The 21,076-nt window shown below is 36.0% G+C and overlaps 1 protein-coding gene across 2 annotated transcripts in view; it reads left to right on the top strand.

The window, feature by feature from the left end:
* Positions 1-21,076, top strand: part of VPS45 (vacuolar protein sorting 45 homolog) — a 66,506-nt gene that overhangs the window by 8,458 nt on the left and 36,972 nt on the right. For both annotated transcript variants that reach the window (XM_004435944.3, XM_087444048.1), the window contains exons 5-13: positions 717-785; positions 910-1,047; positions 1,490-1,600; positions 4,178-4,312; positions 4,763-4,876; positions 5,282-5,449; positions 14,353-14,511; positions 14,721-14,828; positions 15,652-15,773. In XM_004435944.3, coding sequence (XP_004436001.1) covers positions 717-785; positions 910-1,047; positions 1,490-1,600; positions 4,178-4,312; positions 4,763-4,876; positions 5,282-5,449; positions 14,353-14,511; positions 14,721-14,828; positions 15,652-15,773 — 1,124 coding nt within the window. The remainder of the gene's footprint in view (positions 1-716; positions 786-909; positions 1,048-1,489; positions 1,601-4,177; positions 4,313-4,762; positions 4,877-5,281; positions 5,450-14,352; positions 14,512-14,720; positions 14,829-15,651; positions 15,774-21,076) is intronic.

Genomic DNA, 21,076 nt, shown 5'->3' with positions numbered 1-21,076 from the left:
AAGGATATGAATGAGGTTTATTAAAGTTCTATTTGTGATTATCTTGCTTTGGGAAGTAATAAGCAGACTTTTGTCATTAGGTTAAAACTTGGAAACTCCTAAATATTTATTCTGCATACTATATAATACATCACATTAGAACATATCGTGTTACTTTTCCCTTCTTAAACACTTTAGTGTTCTTGAATACATTTATCACAAACATTTGAACACGTTTATCAATAAGTGAAGAATATTGTCTTCAGGGAAACAAATAAACAAGTTCTGGATTTTCAGAAGGATGTGCTAGGTGATAAATGAATAAAAAATAATGACCTATTTTAAATCATATTCTCTCTCATGAGAATACACTGAACAGCAAAGTTCTTTTTCATCTGAGTGTAACATTGTATATCCTATAGCAGTGTTTTATTTTTACTAATTGATAAGTGTGCACAGAGGTCTCCAGAAATATAATATGTATACTTCTACAAATTTTGTTTTGGGGGCGTTTTTTTAAGGATTTATAATTGCTGCTGTTTTATACTTATTTTACTAATCCCCCACATTGACTATTGCTACTCAATTGTTAATTGATCAATTTTTTATCTCTTTTACATCTGCATTTCCTCAAATTTGATTATATCATGTAGTAGTATATCACATATGAAAGTATTACTGCATGATACAGTTGGGGTTTATGGAATGACTGACTGATCTTGGTGCTTTATTTGCAGGAATTTTATGGTGATTACATTGCTGTGAATCCACATTTGTTTTCCCTCAATATTTTGGGTTGCTGCCAGGTATGGAAAGAAAGGATTTTTTAAAAAAATGTTTATTTATCAGGTGGGATTTAATTCAGCAAGTAATTGGACTTGTAAGAAAAAATTCAAATATTTTCTCTGAATATATGTGTTTAACAAAAAGGGTCGAAATTGGGATCCAGCCCAGCTGTCCAGAACAACTCAGGGACTGACAGCGCTCCTTTTGTCTCTGAAGAAGTGTCCCATGATTCGTTATCAGCTTTCGTCAGAGGCAGCAAAGAGACTTGGGGAATGTGTTAAGGTATGGCATTCCCTATCCGCAGTTCCAAAACATCAAGACCTTTCATTTCCTTATCATATGTCAGAAACTAAAGGAATATTTTCTCTACAACCAAGGAGGTGATGTGTTAGGTTTACTGGCAAAGAGGTAGGTATTTGTAATTCAAAACCAAAAGCACGAAATGAGAGCTAAGATTCTTAGGTTTAACCCAAGAAACATTTGCAAGCTACTTAACTTCTTTTGATCCAATTAAACCACTTGAAAAATAAAGTTTCAAATCCTAACCTCTTAAACAGAATGCTACTAAACTTTGTCAAGCTTTTGAATCCTTTTATGGAACACCCACCTATGAAAGTGCAAAGAACTATTGTTAAATGTGGTTTTTATGTATTAATTTCCTATTTATATCATCTCTATCTGCAGCTAATTGGTTGACCAAACCATCTTTCTGTCTCACCCACAGCAAGTGATAACTAAAGAATATGAACTGTTTGAATTCCGGCGGACTGAGGTTCCTCCATTGCTACTTATTTTGGATCGCTGCGATGATGCCATCACCCCGTTGCTAAACCAGGTGCAGAACCCTTTGTTAGCATAATAGAAGGATGATTTCCTTCTATTTCAAGTGGTATTCATCAAAATGCAGATGTGGAAATGAACAGCATGGTCTATTTATTTGCTTCCCTATTTTCAGCCGTTCTTGTTTTTGCCTTGTATTTCCTGGTATTTTGGTATCACTATTCTTCCAGCCACAGTCATCTTTGACTCTCTTCTGCCTCATCCTTCCTGTCCCTTTCTGCCACCACCCCAACCCCTAATCAAGGAAACTTCTAGGTTCTGTGGATTCTACTTTTCCAGTGTCTGTCTGCTCTTTACCTTTCTTACTGGCATTACCTTGGTGTAGACCCTAATATCTTGTAGGAATACTGAAATAGTCATCTACTTGATTCTCTCACTTTTAATTTCTTCTCACTCTAGTGTATTTCACAGACACAGTGTTGTTAAATTACTTTTCCTAATGCACAGTTCTGATCCTATTACTCCTGGCTTAAAAATCCTCACTGGTTCCCATTTGTCTACTGGGTTAAATACAGACTCCTGAACTTGGCATCCAAGAGCCTTCCCAATATGGGCCCAACCTTATATAAAACCTCCAGCTCACTACTGTGCAGCTACGCCAGATGGTTTCCTGCCATCATGTTGTTCACGTTGTGACCTCTGTCTAACCTCTGGAATGTTTGGAATATCTTCTCTTCCCATCTTCATCCATTTTTCTCCTTTAAAACCACTCAAAACATCTCCATCATCTTTCAGTCAGACGTTCTTTTTTCTCTAAAATCGCTATAGAACTTTGTGTCTCTCTTATGTCTCATGCTTCACTTGCTGTGTTGTACCTTTGATTGTTTTTTACACTCTCCTAGGTTATACATTCCTTCAAGGCAGACTGTGTCTTACCAGTGTTTGTTCTTCTACAAGTTCAAGCACAGTGCCTTGCACATAGTAGGTGCTTTATTAATAGTGACTTTGAATTTGTAGGGACAGGCACAGTCTATATTTCAGTTTCTTCCCAGCTTATAATAATGTTAATTCTAGGGGAAATCTGTGGCTGTGGAATGCAACTTCTCTATGATATGATAGCCTTGTCTTCCTAAAATTCAAAGTAATATACATTCACTAAAGAAACTTCGATAATACAAAAAAAATAGAAAGAAAAATGATTGCCTATAATTCTGTTTCCCAAAGAAAAGCAACCATTCAGTCAACAAATTTCACTGAGGACCTATTATGTGCCAGGTACTGGATTAAGTACTGGAGATAAAAGGTTAAAAGATACAATCTCTGCTCTCAAAGAGCTCATCGTCCAATGGCAAAAGAAGTAAACAGATCAGTTTAATTATAGAGTAAGTGCTAATGGCAGAAGCATGCACAGGATGCTGTCTATGGAAGCATAAAACATGTTGTTGTACTTATTTTAAATGCCCTAATGAAACTTGCATTTTCAAGGATTCATTTGGCAAATATTTTAGGAAATAAAGCACTTTCTTTTATAACCTCTTAAGTTATTTCTTAATAAATCTAGATTGCTTAAGATAAAGTATACATATATAAATATTTCTAGCATTTAGATTCTAGATTTAGAGGGTAATTTGCTGGAAAATACTTAGTTTTGTCTAATGGGCCTATGACTAAAAGTAACCCATTCTCCATAAATGGTGAGAAGGCAAAATTTGGGGCTTCCCCTTTTCAGTTTTACCAGATAAGTTCACATTTTGTAAGACTGGAAACCAGTCCTTCTTCACAATTCATATTAAGTAAAAATATAAAATAAAATAGGGGCCAGCCTGGTGGCATAGTGGTTAAGTTCGCACGCTCTGCCTCGGAGGTCCGGGGTTTGTGGGTTCAGATCCTGAGCGCAGACCTACGCATCGCTTATCAAGCTGTGCTGTGGCAGGCGTCCCACATATAAGTAGAGGAAGATGTTCACCCAGGGCCAATCTTCCCCGGCAAAAAGAGGAGGATTGGCAACAGATGTTAGCTCAGGGCTAATCTTCCTCACACACACACACACACACACACACACAAATATATGTATATATATATACACATATACAAAATAAAATAGATTCAGAGGCAAGTTTCTGAATATGAGTGTTTTGATCAACTCACAAGGTTTTTTCTGATAATATTAGTGTTCCCAGGATAAATATAGCACCACTCAGATCTGCAAGAACACACTTCTCATGCTGCAGAAAACCACAGAAGCGTACAGGAAATGGTACAGCTTGTAACTGCAGTACCAATATAGCCCTATCTGTGAAGCCAAAAATATACTCTTAATTCACACAGGCAAAAATTGGAGCTAATGATAGGTCTAATTTGTTTTCTTTCTATCAGGAATATTAATCTTGCTGCCTTTCTTCCAAAAGTGTGAAATCTAAAAGTATTTTGACTTTTGGATGTTTAACTAATTAAAATGACAATCTTAATGCTTATTATAGCACAAAGTATTAATAAAATTTGAACTAAATAGAGAACCTCCATGTAAAGAAGACTAGTTACTAAGAATGTTATCAGTTTTTGTTTTCCTGAACATTTACTATTTCCATGTTTTGTCAGTTACCAACTTTTTTTGTCATAACTCTTTATTTAGTGGACATATCAGGCCATGGTCCATGAATTACTGGGTATCAACAACAATCGGATTGATCTTTCCAGAGTGCCGGGGATCAGTAAAGACCTAAGAGAGGTGGTCCTATCTGCAGAAAACGATGAATTCTATGCTAACGTAGGTGGTTTTAAAAATATATTTTTAAATTGTTTTTAGTTGTTTTTATGTAAGAAGGTCAATACTGACTTGTTAGAATGAGAGCACATATGGGATTTCATGTGGAAGGATGATGAGGCATCCTGTAGATAAACTGCATCTCAAGGGAAGGCAGAAGACTTGGATTCTGACCCTTCAACAATATTTTTTCATAGAAATCACATACTTAGTTTTATACTTTAAAAATTAGAATGCAATTTATTTACTTTCCTCCCTTCTGTAGCCCTTTGTGAAAATAGTAATGGTATTCATCACCAGTGTCCTGGCCAATGTCCAGATTTGGTAATTATAATGGAATTTTCTTGCCCTTCAATTGTAACTGTATTCAGGATTCTTTTTCACTTCTTCTTTTAAGTTGTCTGAAAGTCAGACTAGTTGATAGAACTGTGTTTCCAACTTCCTTTTTCACAGAATATGTACCTGAACTTTGCTGAAATTGGTAGCAATATAAAGAATCTCATGGAAGACTTTCAGAGGAAGAAACCAAAAGAACAGCAAAAACTAGAATCAATAGCAGACATGAAGGTAAATTGAACATGTACATGGATGACTAACATGCAAGACTTTGGAACTATTCATGTAAGCAACATTTCTGGAATATTCTGGGTCTGATTTCTGCCTTGATTCATTTTGTTTGGTTTGAGATTATTTTCTGTAATATTTCTCTTTAGGAAACAATATAGTGAAAACTTCATAATAAGCCATGTGCTTCTTTCCATTCTTCAATCATATTTGGACTATTTAAAGACAGTCTACTAACATATATCAGTTCTTCTTTTCTTAAGCATAACAAAAATGCCATGTGATTGAAAGTTGTTGATGCCCTAGTCTGGGCAGAAGAACAATCTCTGCTTTTTTTTCCTTTTTCACACATGCCTATCCTCAGTCAAGAAATAATAGAACCGCCAATTGATGTTTTTCCCATGGCAGGCCTTTGTTGAGAATTACCCACAGTTCAAGAAGATGTCTGGGACTGTATCAAAACATGTGACAGTGGTTGGAGAGCTGTCCCGGTTGGTCAGCGAGCGGAATCTGCTGGAGGTTTCGGAGGTTGAGCAAGAACTGGCCTGTCAAAATGACCATTCTAGTGCTCTCCAGGTATCTATTCAGTCCAATTTGATGAGCACCTACTATGTGTAAGGCACTGTGCCAGGCAGAGCAAGAGATACAAAGGCAAGTAATCCTTCACCAACATGGGATTTATAGTCTAACAAGGAGTTAAGACAAGAACACAAATTAATATTATTTAAAATAGATACATGGTAAGAGACAGGAGAAGAATAATGTGCAATCCCAAAGGATTCAAGCAGTTAATTCAGCATTTAGGAGGTTAGCCTGGTCTACTAGAAAGAATACTAAAGTCAGAAGATTTGGATTTTAGTGTTTGGTTTGCCACTTACTGGCTCTGTGACCTGGAGCTGTTGGCTTAATCTCTGAGCCAGTTTCTTCATTTGTAAAATAGATATAACGATACTTATCTTACAGGGTTGTTAGAAAGACTTTAAAGATATAATATATATTAAAATGCATTATCTAAGGTTTTTATTGTTGAACATCTGCTTTTCATTCCACAAACATATGAATGCCTGCTGCTACATGTACATGTACTATGAGGATGTAGAGGTACAAAGATGAATAAGATAACATCCTTTTCCTCAGAGAGCTCACAGTATAGTAGGGGAGAAAGAAATTTAAACTAGGAATTATAATAACATGCAATAAGTGCTATACTAGAGATATTTACCAAGGGATATGAAAATACAGAAGAAGAACTGTTTTCCGTAAGGACGAGGCTTCTTAGAGCTTCTTAGAGAAGATAACGTTAGATTTGGGTCTGGACAAATCAATAAGTAGGAATGCACCAACCAGAGAAAAGGAGGAAAATTCTTGACAGAGAGAATGTAGGCATGGAGATGTGAAACAAAAAAATTAAGAGAACAGAGAATAATTCAATGTAACTAATTCAGGGTACAAGATGAGGAATGGTCTTAGATAAGCCAGAAAGATAGATTGGGGCCCGGTTATGGCTACTGAAAGGAGGTTGGGCTTTAATGTTAAAATGATGGGAGCTACCAGAGGATTTTAGAAGAAAAGTGACATAATCAGACCCTGGACTCAAGAAATTTACAGTATAGCTGAAGAGACAAACAGTAAAGCACAAGAAACAATTAGGCACTGTTTCAAGATAATATTAAGTCAAAATTGTGATACTGACTATAATAAGATTTGAGGTTATTAGGGACAATTTCTTAGAGAAGGTGATATTAAGATGGACCATAAGAATGAATAGAATCTGGAGGAGGATTTCAGTCAGGGATAACAGCAAAAGCAAAGATGCAGAAGTATGCAGAAAATAATAAACAGTTTGACCTGGTGAGAGTGGGTGTGGAAGAGAAGTAGGAGATGAATTTGTAAACAGGAACCAGTTTATGAAGAAGCTTGTAAGAGGAATTTGTACTTGCTGAGTTAGGCAAAGAGATCCATTGTAGGATGTCATGTAGAAAGTTGATATGATGAAAGCAGTATTTTAGGAAATTTAATCTAGTGAGGATGCGTTAGACATGAAAAAACTGAAATCAGGCCAGTAGACTCAGCAATAGTAGTAAAAATATACAGTAAGGGTAAATCTGAGAGATATTTCAAAGGGAAAAAATATCAATTTAGTGACAGATTGGATAGGATATAAGGATAACAAGACAGAACAAATCAGAGATAATTCCAAGATTCCTGAGAAATGACAAAATGTGGTATCACTGACAATAAATAACTTGGGAATAAGAGTCCTTTGGGAGATAGCCATTTCTAAGCCACTTATTATAAGAAGCACATTTCCTTATTAATAGGACTCGATATTCCAAAACTTAGTCCCTTTCTTTCCCTGCTGCAATTCTACTTTACTTTATAAGATAAAGCCAGCGTGGTATAATGGAAACAACACAAGCTTTGGAGCAGACTGTCCTGGCTAATATCCTGTCTCTACATACTGACATTTCTTTGGGAGAATTACTTACTTTGCCCAAGGCTCAGGGATAATGATTTCAAGCTTTTAGATTGTTATTAGTATTCAGTGAGATATGTAAAATGCTTCACATATAATAGGTGCTTTGTCAATGTTATTTCCCTTCCTCTAAGCATAATTTTTTTAATATATGGTATAACCAGAAGAAAGAAATCCACCCACCTGTGGTTGCTCTAGTTATACCAAGGTCTTTCCTGGGATTTATAGTTGCTGGGTTTTAATTTTTTTTAATGTTTATCAAGATTTCCTCTGAAAACACTATCATTTTGAAAATCGTAAAGATACTATTTGCTTTATATTTATAAAAAGTACTTCTGTTATCATTTTTAATTTTATCCCTGTGTTCTTAAATCTTCACAGAGAACTTTTAGGCTGACTTTATTATTTTTTAATTGTATTATATTCTAATTTTTAAATAGATAATATAAGTACGTGGTGAAAGAGATATATAGTAGAAACTGAGTCTGTTACTAGTTTCATATGCATCCTTACAGTTATTCTGTGTATGTGCAAGCCCGTGGGAGTGTGTGTATCTCTCTCTCTTTTTTTAAATTCAGATGATACCATACTGTACACATAGTTCTGCATTTTGCTTTTTTATTTAACCATGTATCTCAGAGACTGTTTCAGATCAGAACTTAAACACTCATTCTTTTTAATCACTAAATAGTAATCTTTTGTAAAGATGTATCACAATCTATTTAACTTGGCCAACTTACTTTGAACAACACTGCTAATAACAGTTTATAGTTGTTTTGTGGGCCTAAGAGAAGTATTCCTATGAAAACTTTTCATTTTTCTCAATAAAATGAATTTTCTTTTCTTATTAAATGAAAACAAAATTTTGTAACTAAATTTAGATTTCCTTGTTTCTTTATCATTTTTTCCCCTTTAAAACAATAGAACCCAAACAATTACTAGCTAATTTTAGTATCTTTATTTGTATCTCTCTACCATATGGAAAGCAGTTAGAGAAGGTTATTGTAATTCCTTGCCTGAAATCTTATTTTTTGTTCACTTTAAAAGAAATATAGATACTATATAATATGAATTCCATTTGTGATCCACTTTTTATTTTAAAAAGTTGTCTTTTGAAGGTTTTCTTGCCCGTGGTATTAGGGTTTTACAGTGAGCAGTTGATTTATAATGGGGACTCCCCTATTATAAAGGATTTCTTTGGCAACATGATTTAAATTGTCTATAAAAGGAACTTTTGTTTGATAATGAGTAGATGCCAGGGGCCTGACCTCTACAAGGGTTATAGCATTCCTTGGCTTGACCTTAGATGATAATATGTCATGAAGCAATGAATCGAGGTTTTTGAGTAGAGATGGGGTTTGCTTTATTGAATAGTAACTATATCATGGTGAGAAAAAAAAAAGCTCATATATTGCTAAAACTTAACCTATAAATTGCTGCCACTTCTAACCAGTTATCCTACAGGCTAACAAAAATTTGATTTAGAAGAATTTCAGTAGAACCAAACTGCAGTGTACTATCATTGAAACATACCTATATCCTCGGAAAAGACTCATTTGATTAGTAAGGAAGATTTTTTTCATATCATGGAGAGAAACATCTTCAGAAAGTAAGCAGTTTTTCTCCCCTGTGTTTTCACATCACAGCTTTTCATTTAGAAGGAGGAACTAGTTTATTTTATATCCTTCTTTCCTGCCCTTGGGTAAGAGATCTCAAATCATCCTATTAATGACACATAGAAAAGACTCAATAAATATTTGTTAGAAAAATGGAGAGAAAGAGTTCTATTGGAAGCAGTATAGAATAGTGGCTAAGAGCTTGGGCCTTTGATGGCTTGGGTTTGAAAACGATTCTTTTTTGTGTGTGTGTGAGGAGATCAGCCCTGTGCTAACATCTGCCAATCCTCCTCTTTTTTTGCTGAGGAAGACTGGCCCTGGGCTAACATCCATGCCCATCTTCCTCCACTCTATATTGGATGCCGCCACAGCATGGCTTGTCAAGCAGTGCGTCAGTGTGTGCCCGGGATCCAAACCAGCAAACCCCAGGCCGTCACACCACGGGATCCCAACCGGCGAACCCCAGGCCGTTGCAGCAGAGCGCGCGCACGTAACAGCTTGCGCCACCAGGCTGGCCCCTGAAAACGACTCTTAACCACTCTAAGTCTTAGTCTTTTTGTCTGTTAAATGGGGAAAAATAATAATACTTACCTCAAAGATTTTTGTGAGGATGCAATGAGCTAATACATGTAAAGTGTACTTAATATGGTACCTGGTACTTATAACCTTCAACAAGTATTAACTATCACCATTATCAGTATTATTATTTGACAGTACATTCTATTTTCTTTATGGCATCCAGGACATGTTTTTTAGTCCACTCATGACCTTGGATCTCTCCCTGATTTCAGAAAGGTTTTTTTGCTTCTCATTAAAATCATAAGAAAATTGTTTGGGACACATTGAGCTGACAATTTTACTTTCACCAATTAAGAATAAAAATGATCCTTTTCTCTTTAAACCAACATTTAACCAGAGTTTCAGAAATAATGTAGACCAGCAGAAGACCTATAGCAAAGCTAAATTTCATGTTCACTAGCCATTGAGAAAAAGAATACTGACTCAGATGTATTTACCACTCAGTGGAATTGGGTCCTGCCTACACTCTATCATTTTTCCTAGATAAGCTCTTTATAGTCCCACAACACTGTTCTCTCAAACTGTTATATTAGACTCATTTTTTATCATATCAGCATGTTGAAGGCTTCTGCCAATGCCATCTTGCTGTTCTAATTACTATTGACTATTTTACTACATTAATGTGATAGCAGATAACAAGGTAGAGATCCTGTTCTTTAGGTTAAATTAAAGCAAAAAATGGAGACTGTCTTTAGTTGCTGACTTCATCTGTAACTTGTACAATGGTTTAAAAAGGAAGGTATGTCATTATAAAAGTTTTTTCTTGTTGCGCTGCTTCATCATAGTTTTGGTAGAAGAAAAGAGAAAAGTAGTCAGCCCAAAACAAGAATCTCTAAATATCAGAAAAGGGCCAGCCCTGTGGCTTAGCGGTGAAGTGTGCGCACTCCACTACTGGCGGCCCGGGTTCGGATCCCAGGTGTGCACAACGCACTGCTTCTCCGGCCATGCTGAGGCCGCGTCCCACACACAGCAACTAGAAGGATGTGCAACTATGACATACAACTATCTACTGGGGCTTTGGGGATAAAAAGGAGGAGGATTGGCAATAGATGTTAGCTCAGAGTCGGTCTTCCTCAGCAAAAAGAGGAGGATTAGCATGGATGTTAGCTCAGGGCTGATCTTCCTCACACAAAAAAAATAAGAATAAATAAATATCATAAAAGAAGAATTGTTTTTTAATTGATGTTTTGTGAGTGAACATTAGCTCCTTTTTGAAACTTGACCTTCAAAGACAGTATTTTTGCTTTTCTTTTCCTATTCCTTGACTAGGCCTACAGGAATGTTAGAATTGAGTGGAAGGTTTTTGAATCCTGTCTTCTTAAGTGGACAGTAGTTTCCTATTTTGCTCTTTACTCAGCCATTTTTATTATGGGACAGTCTGCTCTTCTCTCTTGATAGTCTCAAGGCTTGTGGAAAATTTAATAAGAAAAGAGAAACCATAAAGATCATTATATAATTCAGTCATATTGCCAACATATAAATACCACGATGTAGCACATACCTGCTATGTAATTAGAAGTCTCTCAGATTCTTTTTTTCCTCTTCTCTGGTTAGCACTCTGGAATCTTAATGTAATGTATGCCACTGTCAGTCAAGTTGATGAGTCAAGTAGCCATGGGGGAAATAGTTCAAAATTAAGTCAAAGGATAGCATGGGATCCAGGCAGACAAAAAGACCCTGTTTGTTCAAGGACTTATATAGCTGAAAGAGAAGAAAGAACTCAGCTTGTATCTACAGGTTTCTTTTCATGAGAGAATAGATAAGTCTAGCCAGAATACTGACCTGAGCCATGGTTTGGGTCTTGAGGCCTCAAAAGTAAGCAAAGCAATCTACTCAGAGTAATCTTGGATCAGATCTGGCCCAAGTCCTTGAGTGAGAGCTAAGAGTCAAGCCAGGGACTCTAAATACCAGTAACAAATCGCAAGGAATAGATGTGGATTCTTTAATGGGAAACAGAGCCAAAAGTCAAGATCCAAGTGAAGGTAATTAGAAAGGGAGCAAGTAGGAAGGGTACAAGCTGATTGCTGCAAATAGTCCTTGACTATCCCCATACCAGTTTTGTGGGCTTATAGTTACTTGAGTATCTCAGATTTGCTTAAAAGTACAGAGACAGGTCAGCCAGAAATTGAGTCGAGTTAAGGTAAAAAGAGAGTAACTGCAAGGGCAGGAAATAAAACACTGTGCCTGTAAGAAAAGTGACAACAGAGATCCCAGATGGTTCTTTTAAACTTATGCCAAGTTGATTGAGATACATGTGAAATTGTATATATTTACTTGATAATAATTTCTACCCTGAAATTCCTTTGTGTTATAGTAGAAACTAGTGGAACATTTAAACAGATATTCTAAATAGGTTGTAGGCAGTGACTACTCTGTGGAAAAATTACCACAAAAGGAAGAAAAGTAAGGAAATTCTTATAACTGCAGCGTTTAAATCTATAGAAGAGAAATTTCTTTCTTTTTGACCCCTTAAGGATGATGGTAGTGAAACGTTAACCGAGAAAAGCAACAGTAGGAATCCTACTCAGAGAACGTTCTACTTGAGAGCTACCTGGGAGGTTCCCCATTTCATCAGAGTCCCTCTTTAGTGTGAACAGAAGAGTTATTAGATATTAGACCTGGTTGTTGTGAAGTACTAAAAAGATAATGTATGTGAAAGCATCCTGTAGTTGTAAAGCACCATATCAGATGTTAGTTCTCATGTCCTCAGAATCCAGTGCCCTCCAAGTCTCTTGCCAGTCTTTCAACGCAACTCATTTCTTCCTCTGATTTCAATATTCCTATTAATAGCATCTCCTCTTTCAGTCTCCTGGACTAATTCCAAAACTTATTGATTCTTTAGGGTCTTTTGCAATTGTTACCGCCTTCATGAAGTCGTCCTTGATTCCTCAGCAATCAGATGTATTTCTCTTCACTTTGTGTCCCCTTCTCTCCATTGCACTGATTTTCAATTTTTGGGTTTTGTTTTGTTTTGTTTTTTGCATACATATGTTTCTGTTATAATACCACATGTGTGTTTCTGAAAAACCTCACATTCTGCAAAATCATGCACCAAAAATAAACAAGGTTTATGGGAAAATAGGGTTATAAGCAGATCACTTAAAGTCTAACTAAAGAAAGAAAAGAAAAAATCTATACAACTTTGTAATCAGACCCCTAATAAAAATAATACTCCTAATAAAAATACTGGCACATGGGCCGGCCCCGTGGCTTAGCGGTTAAGTGCGTGCTCTCTGCTGCCGGCGGCCCGGGTTCGGATCCCGGGTGCGCACGGAGGCACCACTCCTCCAGCCATGCTGAGGCCGCATCCCACATACAGCAACTGGAAGGATGTGCAGCTATGACAGACAGCTGTGTACTGGGGCTTTGGGGGAAAAATAAATAAATAAAATCTTTAAAAAAAAAAATACTGGCACAGTTAAATCTCCACTGGCATTTGCACCTAGAAATATACTCAGCCATGCTTTGTGACCTTATTCCTGGGGCTCATGTTTTATTCTTCAAGATGTAAGATCTAAAAACATTTGCTTCTCATAGAGACTAGTTTCATCAAAATTAAAAATATGTTATGGAGATACCAATCAGTTTTTTGTTGTTGTTTTGTTTTGCTTTTTAACAGAGAAATAGCTTTGTATCCTTTTCATTTGCACTTGACTTTTCCCCAGATAGCTTAACTTAGTGGAAAAGACTGCAGTTCTTAAAGCTACAGAAAACAGCTACTTCTTACAGAAAACACTTCTGTAGGATTTTCATTTTTTTTCCTTAACATATTTGTCAAGCTTCCTCTTTAAAGAGGAAGTTTGTCCCTGGTCTTTTCTAAATATTAACATGCTGGAAAAATTACACATAAACCAATATGTCTTCTGTGTTAAACTGACACCATTCCCAGGTTGACCAATCTCATAAAGCTAAAGTGCATTAAAGACACATGCTTTATAGCAGAATGGGCTGTATTTATTTCATCCCCCTTCACCCCATTGTCTGTGAACTCACTGAGGACAGAAACTGGCTCTAACTCATCTCTCTCTCCCCTCCAGTGTCTGGCATAATGCCTTATGCTTAGAGGAGGCTCAAAAAGTATTTGTTGGCTTGAATTAATTTGTTCTGCTGAATAATAAATATAAATCTATACTATATGGAAGTCCCTTAATATGAGAATTGACAAAACCAAAACATGATTTTGTCTGGCTTCCTTTGCTGTCCGTACCTGCCCTCCTAAGATCATAAGTATTCAATTTAAAGATCACATGCTATTACATACTCATATCTCTGTAAACCATGTTGAGACATATTGTTACATCTGATGCTTCTTGGAGATTAAGCCCAGTCCTATGTAAAATTCTACCAACTTGTCTCCATTTCACTGGTCAATCACTAACACTAGGAGAAAACAGTAGAGTTTTACAAGTCAACTGGTTAGTTCTGTTGTGTGCTATATTGATTGAAGAGGTATAAATAGCATATGTTCCTTGTTTCAGCAAGGAAATTGCAACCTTCCCTACATGAGACCCTGGACCATCTCATCAAAGGAAAGAAAAGAGGAACTATCCGTAGTTAAATTCATTTTTGTCCTAAAGCAATTACAATGGAAACTTATTTCCTTACTTAATTTGTATCTTAGGCAAAAGGCATTTCATTTTCTGTAGTTGAAACAGTTGCTAAACCTATGACCAGCACATTGTCATAGTAGTAATCTTAGTCATGAACTCAGATGTAGCACTGCCATTCAAATAATTATTAGATCTAAGATCTTATACATTACTCAAGTGAAGGGGGGATAAATATCAGTTCTCTCTATCTTTCTTCAGAATGTAAAGAGGCTCCTGCAGAACCCCAGAGTGACAGAGTTTGATGCTGCCCGCCTGGTGATGCTTTATGCTCTACATTATGAGCGACACAGCAGCAATAGCCTACCAGGACTAATGATGGACCTCAGGAATAAAGGTGTTTCTGAGAAGTATCGAAAGGTAACCAAATTAATATGTTAATCCCACCAAACAGGAACCAACTCTATTATTATATTCTTAGCTCTGACAAATGATGTCATACTGTTTTTATTCACAGAAATGTATAATTCTGTCCTCTCGTGTCTTTATTTCCTTACTAAAGTTATTTTCTTATGAAATAAGTTTCCTGATCCCCAAGCAACAAGAGGTTGTTTCTCTTTATATTATAGCTTGTGTCGGCAGTTGTTGAATATGGTGGTAAACGGGTCAGAGGAAGTGACCTCTTCAGCCCCAAAGATGCTGTGGCTATTACCAAACAGTTCCTCAAAGGACTGAAGGTATGACATTTTCTCTATGCTTTCCTAAATGAGAAACAGCTGAAGCCCCTGAGACTTAGAGTGAATGAATATGATCTTCAAAGTAACTTCAGGATTGCTGCTGATTTAGTACTGTCAATTAAATGAAATTAAAGCAGACATCCTCCTGAAAGCTTTTTCCTTAAATGCTTTCTATACTGGACCAGCATTAGCACTGGACCAAATAGCTGAGCAGGAAATAACAAGATATTTCTGGGAGATACCCAAAAGTAAAAAGACAGACAGTTCTGTTAGTCATAGCTATTTTACTCCATTCGTTTATAATTTAAGATTTGTTAGGTAGTTTTTCTTTGAAGGAAATTAAAGATGAAGCAAACAAGTGTAGCTCTTCTAAAAATACTATCCTATGTTCTTAATGGTCAAAAATTAGTTTTAATCTGCTAGTCTTTCTTATGTTTGCTGAAACTTTTCCATTTTCCTGAGTGTTTCTAGTCTCCTTTCCTACATGGTCCTTTCCTTTAATTGCTCTACCTATCATATAATATTTTCACAAAAGGATGAGGGTTAGTGTAGAGATGATAAAAGATTTAAGCAATTCCATTTTAAAAATTTCTTTATAATAGCTAGCCTTAAATTACAGAGTATTTTTATGAGATTGGAACGTTTCTAATTGGTGAAAATAATTTTTTTAATTATTTAATTATAAAATTCTTCTAAAATGCCTATTTGAATCTATCCCATGAAATCTCTATTGAGTGCGTGTCCTTTTCTGATATGAGTATCATTAACTGTTATATTGCAAGTTTCCCAAAAATGATATAAGAACCATTTTCCCCTCTCTTAGGGAGTAGAAAATGTATATACTCAGCATCAACCTTTCCTACATGACACCCTGGACCATCTCATCAAAGGAAAGCTTAAGGAAAACCTGTACCCTTATTTAGGCCCCAGCACACTCAGAGACAGGTAAGATAACAAAGATATTAATAATAAAAGCCAGAAACACTAATAAAATAGAAAATTGAGAGTAATGTAAGGGAGTACAACTAAGATTATATCATTCTACTCTCCCTTCCCCTGTTGTTTCAGTTCTGAGATTCTTTTGGTTTTACGTCTGTCAAGTTTAGGTATAAATTCATCTGATGAGCCTGAAACATTATTTCTTTTGGAATAAAGAAGCAGGTGTTTTGGAGTGCCCCCAATACTTTTATTCTGTCCTTTAGTATCAGACCAGTTTACTTATGCCATTTAAGGTTCAGTTCCATGGCATCTGGCATTTGGAGTTTCAAACATTAAAGCCAAAAATAGATTTGCTGCTTGATTGCCATCCAGAGCAGGTTGTACTATTTTTGGTGAGGACTGGACTTTACCAAATGTGGCTAGCATACAAACTGAGACCTAATTAACAAAGGCCATTTGTTGCACAGGAGAAAATGATGGCTTTCTTTTCCGGTATTAACTGAAGGAAGCAATTAATTGTCATTTTAATCCAGTGGTATGTTAGTTTTAATAAAAACAAAACTTGTCCAAAATAATTTACATAAGCCAACCTGAAATTTTAAATATACAGACATTTTACCTAGTTATAAATTATATTCTTGTATTTTTTATTGAGACCACATGTTATAAAGAGCCTAATATATGTAGCTGAATCCTATTATGTAGATTAATTTGAGAATTGTTACTATTGTTATAATTCTTCTATTATTTCAGCTAATCATAATCTAAGAGCTTTGGAAGAATAGTGTTTTATAAATATAATGAATTTCTGAAAGGAGAAAAATGTTTTGAGGTACATAGATGACTCTTTTATATGATAAAGTATATTTTTTTACTTTATCTCTTTAAAAAAAACTCTGTAATTTGGTAACAGAACAGAAGAAAACATCCTTTAAAAAATCAAAGGTTGAGAGGCAGAATATCTGGGGTTAAATTCGGAGAGTACACTCATTCAGATACAATGTTTAAGGACCTTGGCATCAAGATTCAGAAACGTCAGCTAAGTGGGAAGAATGAAAACCAGCCCAAGCTATTCACCTATTTTAGAGGCTTTTTGAAAAACAGTATAATTCTATTAAATAGCCTTCTTATTAATATGATAAAAGTAAAAATATCAATTTTTTGTGAATTTCATATAAGAATTACTGAACAAGAAATTGGCTACTTATTGCTAATGGGACACCATTGACCACCAGAAGAGTATATTGTGTATGATTAGTTCGCAACAGCAAACCTTTCTAATTCGAATGATTCATTTCCAAACAAATCTCAAAATAATGCTCTTCCAACAAAATGTACATTTATCAGTTGTCAGCATTCTGTTAGAATTTGTCACTATTACCTAAATACATATATAGTTAATAATTCAATTGCTTCATCCTTTTACATAACTAATATTTATTGAGTGCCTTTAATATGTCAAGACCTGTTGTAGATGCTGGGGACATAGAAGTGACAAGAAAAACAAGGTACTTGCCCTCAAGGAACTTACATGAAGGAGACAGTAAACTAGTAAACAAACAAATAAAGAATATAATTTGAATAAGCACTCTTGAGGAAATAAATAGGATAATAAGCTACAAAGTAACTTTGTAGAGGTGGGGATGGCTACTTTAGATGGAGAGAACCTCTCTGAGGAAGTGATATTTAAGATGGATTTTGAATTACAAGAAAGAGCCAGTTACGTAATGATTAGGAGAAAAAGCAGAGGGAACACCAGAGCAGAGGCCTTGAAGAAAGAGAGAATTTGGCATGTTCATGGAACAGAAAGAAGCCCAGTGTGGTTGGAGCATAGCAAGTAAGGAAGAAATAAGAAGTTGAAAAGATAAGTAGGGGCTAGATCACATAGGGTCTTACAGGCCCTGGTAAAGAGTTTTTTTATTTTAAATGTCGCAGGAAGCCATTGAAGAGCTTTAAGCATGTAAGTGACATGAAATGAATTATGTATTAAAAGATCACCTTGTGGGGAGAATGGATTTTTAAAGGCAAAAACAGAAGCAGGGAGACTACTTAGGAGGTGGCTGCAATAGTCCAGGTAAGAAATGAAAGTGGTTTAGATAAGGAGGCTGGGAGAGAGGTAGAATCAATAAACTTATTTAATGGAGTAGATTGATGGGACAAGGGTAAGAGAGAAAGGAAGAAAAACTCTTAGGTTTGGGGAGGAAATCAAGAGTTCTGTTGGTAAGTTGCAGATGCCTGTTAGATAACCAAGTGGAAATGCTGGATACTAAATTGGGAGTCCGCAAGATTTTGGTGATATTTAAAGCCATGGGACTAGATAAGATCCCTTAGGGAGAGAGCAGAGAAAGAGAAAAGAAGAGAGACCAGGACCAAGCATTGAAAAGAAGATGTGAAGTCAGCAATGGAGACTGAGGAGGAGACAGAAAGGTCGGAAAACCAGGAGAAGATGGTGTCATAAAGACCAAGAAAGTGAAAACAGTAAAGAATCCATCAGATTTGGCAACATGAAGGTCTTTGGTGACCTTATTCCTCAGTTTCAGTGAGGTTAGAAGCCAAATTAGAGAGAGTTACAGGATATAAGATAAAATGGATGAATGTATATAACACTTTTTTTTTTTTTTATTAAATTTTTTGTTTATTGCAGTAACATTGGTTTATAACATTGTAAAAATTTCAGGTGTACATCATTGTACTTCTATTTCTGCATAGATTACATCATGTTCACCACCAAAATACTAATTACAACCCATCACCACACACATGTACCCAATTATCCCTTTCACCCTCCTCCCTCCCCCCTTCCCCTCTGGTAACCACCAATCCAATCTCTGTCCCTATGTGTTTGTTTATTGTTGTTATTATCTACTACTTAATGAAGGAAATCATACGGTATTTGACCTTCTCCCTCTGACTTATTTCACTTTGCATCATGCCCTCAATGTCCATCCATGTTGTCACAAATGGCTGGATTTCATCGTTTCTTATGGCTGAGTAGTATTCCATTGTGTATATATACCACAGCTTTTTTATCCATTCGTCCCTTGATGGGCACTTAGGTTGCTTCCAAGTCTTGGCTATCGTGAATAAGGCTGCAATGAACACAGGGGTGCATGTACCTTTGCAAATTGGTGTTTTCAAGTTCTTTGGATAAGTACCCAACAGTGGAATAGCTGGATCATATGGTAGTTCTATCGTTCGAGTTTTGCGGAATCTCCATACTGTTTTCCATAGTGGCTGCACCAGTTTGCACTCCCACCAGCAGTGTATGAGAGTTCCCTTCTCTCCACAACCTCTCCAACACATGTTGTTTCCTGTCTTGTTAATTATAGCCATTCTGACGGGCGTGAGGTGATATCTCATTGTAGTTTTGATTTGCATTTCCCTGATAGTTAGTGATTTTGAACATCTTTTCATGTGTCTGTTGGCCATCTGTATATCTTCTTTGGAGAAATGTCTGTTCAGGTCTTTTGCCCATTTTTTAATTGGGTTGGTAGTTTTTGTTGTTGAGATGCATGAGTTCTTTATATATTTTGGAGATTAAGCCCTTATCAGATGTATGATTTGCAAATATCTTCTCCCAATTGTTAGGTTGTCTTTTCGTTTTGTTGATGGTTTCCTTTGCTGTGCAGAAGCTTTTTAGTTTGATGTAGTCCCATTTGTTTATTTTTCTATTGTTTCTCTTGTCCGGTCAGATGTGGTGTTTGAAAAGATGTTGCTAAGACTGATGTCGAAGAGCGTACTGCCTATGTTTTCTTCTAGAACTTTCACAGTTTCAGGTCTTACATTCAAGTCTTTAATCCATTTGGAGTTAATTTTTGTGTATGGTGTAAGGTAAGAGTCTATTTTCATTTTTTGCATATGGCTATCCAGTTTTCCCAACACCATTTGTTGAAGAGACTTTCTTTTCCCCATTGTATGTTCTTGGCTCCTTTGTCAAAGATTAGCTGTCCATAGATGTGTGGGTTTATTTCTGGGCTTTCGATTCTATTCCATTGATCTGTGTGTCTGTTTTTGTGCCAGTACCATGCTGTTTTGGTTACTATAGCTTTGTAGTATATTTTGAAATCAGGGAGTGTGATACCTCCAGCTTTGTTCTTTTTCTCAGGATTCCTTTAGCTATTCGGGTCTTTTGTTGTTCCATATAAATTTTAGGATTCTTTGTTCTATTTCTGTGAAAAATGTTGTTGGAACTTTGATAGGGATTGCATTGAATCTATAGATGGCTTTAGGAAGTATGGACATCTTAACTATGTTAATTCTTCCAATCCAAGAGCACGGAATATCTTTCCATTTCTTTGTGTCTTCTTCAATTTCTTTCAGAAATGTTTTATAGTTTTCGGTGTACAGATCTTTCACCTCTTTGGTTAAGTTTATTCCTAGGTATTTTATTCTCTTTGTTGCAATTGTAAATGGGATGGTATTCTTAATTTCTCTTTCTGCTACTTCGTTGTTAGTGTACAGAAATGCAACTGATTTTTGTATGTTGATTTTGTATCCTGCAACTTTACCATATTCGTTTATTACTTCTAAAAGTTTTCTGGTGGATTCTTTAGGGTTTTCTATATATAAAATCATGTCATCTGCAAATAGTGACAGTTTCACTTCTTCCTTTCCAATTTGGATCCCTTTTATTTCTTTCTCTTGCCTGATTGCTCTGGCTAGGACTTCCAATACTATGTTAAATAGGAGTGGTGACAGTGGGCATCCTTGTCTGGTTCCTGTTCTTAGAGGGATAGCTTTCAGTTTTTCACCATTGAGGATGATATTAGCTGTGGGTTTCTCATATATGGTCTTTATTATGTTGAGGTACTTTCCTTCTATACCCATTTTATTCAGAGTTTTTATCATAAATGGATGCTGGATCTTGTCAAATGCTTTCTCTGCATCTATTGAGATGATCATGTGATTTTTGTTCTTCATTTTATTAATGTGGTGTATTACGTTGATTGATTTGCGAATGTTAAACCATCCCTGCATACCTGGAATAAATCCCACTTGATCATGGTGTATAATCTTTTAACGTATTGTTGTATGCGATTTGCAAGTATTTTGTTGAGGATTTTTGCATCGATGTTCATCAGTGATATTGGCCTGTAATTTTCTTTTTTGTGTTGTCCTTGTCTGGTTTTGGTATCAGGGTAATGTCAGCTTAGTAGAATGAGTTAGGAGCTTCCCCCTCCTCAATTTTTGGAAGAGTTTGAGAAGGATAGGTATTAAGACTTCTTTGAATGTTTGGTAGAATTCACCAGGGAAGCCGTCTGGTCCTGGACTTTTATTTTTGGGGAGGTTTTTGATTACTGTTTCGATCT

Source organism: Ceratotherium simum, chromosome 2, assembly GCF_057802395.1.
Source record: "Ceratotherium simum simum isolate JZ-2026a chromosome 2, ASM5780239v1, whole genome shotgun sequence".
NCBI lineage: Eukaryota > Metazoa > Chordata > Mammalia > Perissodactyla > Rhinocerotidae > Ceratotherium > Ceratotherium simum.
The sequence above is the reverse complement of the archived record's forward strand: the minus strand, read 5'-3'. Positions and strand labels throughout refer to the sequence as shown.